This window comes from Mus caroli, chromosome 6 (genome assembly GCF_900094665.2).
Source record: "Mus caroli chromosome 6, CAROLI_EIJ_v1.1, whole genome shotgun sequence".
Taxonomy (NCBI): domain Eukaryota; kingdom Metazoa; phylum Chordata; class Mammalia; order Rodentia; family Muridae; genus Mus; species Mus caroli.
Window position 1 is genome coordinate 82,533,353 of NC_034575.1, and position 2,111 is coordinate 82,535,463.

At 46.7% G+C, this 2,111-nt stretch overlaps 1 protein-coding gene across 1 annotated transcript in view; it reads left to right on the top strand.

The window, feature by feature from the left end:
- The window catches only part of C6H2orf42 (chromosome 6 C2orf42 homolog), a 32,864-nt gene that overhangs the window by 17,775 nt on the left and 12,978 nt on the right, over positions 1-2,111 (top strand). The window contains 1 exon segment of the mRNA XM_029478218.1: positions 834-941. Within this exon segment, the coding sequence (XP_029334078.1) occupies positions 834-941 (108 nt within the window).

Below are 2,111 nucleotides of genomic sequence, written 5' to 3' on the forward strand. Positions count from 1 at the left end.
GGATTAAAGGTGTGCGCCACCATGCCCGGCACTCTAGATGTTTATAATGTCTAAATGTCTGCTGGAATTAAGAGAAGCTCCGAGCTCAGCTGCCTCCCTGAAAATCTGTTGACTTTTTCTTTATCCAAATTACTTTTATTTTTGTGTGCCCTGGAGTCATGGTTAGACTGATGCTGACTGGACCTGCAGCAACCTAACCCTGTAATCTTAGCACTCATGTCCTGGCCATGCAGGGGAGAGCAGCTTCCTGCTTTGCTTAGACTGAATACAGCCAGCAAGTGCGCGGGCATAGAGGCCAGGAGNCAGTCAAGTGGAGGAGGCAACCAGAGGCTCTTTAGCTCTTCTGACATGTTCTCATTTCATATGACCTTCAAGGGGAGAAGTCTGCTCTGGTGGTGGCTGCACAGCTGGGGCTCTGAAAAGTCATCCTGGGTGGAGGACAGGAGTGTTACACGCTAGGGATGAAGGGCAGGCTGATAGAGCCCTTGGCCTGCGAGGGCCCATCAGTCTTTTTACCTTTGAATAAAAAAACATCAAGGGAGGGGTGGTGGTGGTATTACATCTTATTTGGTTGGGAGAGGAGACATGTATGCCATGGCCAGTGTGTGGCAGTCAGAAGACAACTTGCAGGGATTGGTTCTCCCTGTTCACCATGTGGGTTCCAGTCAGGTGATCAAGCTGTGCAACAGCTGTCCTTACACACTGATGTCTCCCCAACCTGCCCACACCAGATACTTAGGATCACAGCCCCATCCACTCCTTTCCTTTCTCCTGTCCTTGTACATCAAGAAAACAACCAAGTTTATTAAATGACATTCTTCTCTTTTCTGCAGGCAAACCAGAGCCCCTGGTGTTCCACATTCCTCAGTCCTTTTTTGATGCCTTGCAACAGAGAATATCCATAGGAAGTGCAAAGAAGCGGCTCCCCAACTCCACTACAGGTGTGGGGTCTCCCCGGGGAAGAGTGGTAGTAACTGTGACCGGAGAACTCTGAGAAATCTCTGTGGAACTCTCAGGGTTAGCATGTCTGGGCAAGTTAATGGGGACATGAAACGTTTGGCTATTAGCTCTTAGAACAGTGAGTATCCCTCCAAAGACAGATACTTCTCCCAGTTAGAGTAAATACCAGGAGATGTCGACCTGGGAAATGATGAGCAAGGACTGGTTGATACTTCTCAGTGTGGTACAGTTTCCTCAAAAACATCTGAAGCCCCAGCAGCCAAAACCTAAGGAGGTATCCATAGATATGGCATCCTTCAGTATGCAGATGGAACTGGGACCCCACTCTCTCGGCAGAGCCCTAACTGATGGGCAAGACATGATTGTTCACTAGCATCTTCCAGGGCCTTTCCAGAGGGGAGCTTTTCAGAAACTTTGGTCTAGACAAAACATTTCCAGTAGTACATTAAGACTATAATTCCAGCTGGGCAGTGGTAGTGCATGCCGGTAGTTCCAGCACTTGGGAGGCAGAGACAGGTGAATCTCTGTGAGTTAGAAGCTAGCCTGGTCTGTAGAGTGAATTTTAGGACAGTCAGGGCTACACAGAGAAACCCTGTCTCAAAAAATAAAAACAACAACAATAAAATATAGTTCCAACCTGGCATGATAGTACCTTTCATCACAGCAGACAGGAGGCAGAAGCAGTTGGATCTNTTAGTTGGAGACCAGCCTGGTGTACAGAGCAAGTTCCAAGACCACCAGGCTACACAAAAGAAACTCTGTCTCAAAAGGAAAAGTAAATAAATTAAAAAGATACACACAATATATATTCCTTAGCAAATACTATTAGAAAGAGCCTCCACCTGTAAGATTGAAACAAAATATCCTCAGAAAGTTCACAGGGGGGCTGGAGAAATGGCTAGGAGGTTAAGAGCACTGACTGCTCTTCCAGAAGTCCTGAGTTCAAATCCCAGCAACCATCTGTAATGCCATCCAATTTCCTCTTGTGGTGTGTCTGAAGCCAGCGACAGTGTATTCATATAAATAAAATAAAATAATTCTTTAAAAAAAAAAAAAAGGTTGGGCGTGGTGGTGCATGCCTTTAATCCCAGCACTTGGGAGGCAGAGGCAGGCGGATTTCTGAGTTGGAGGTCAGCCTGGTCTACAAAGTG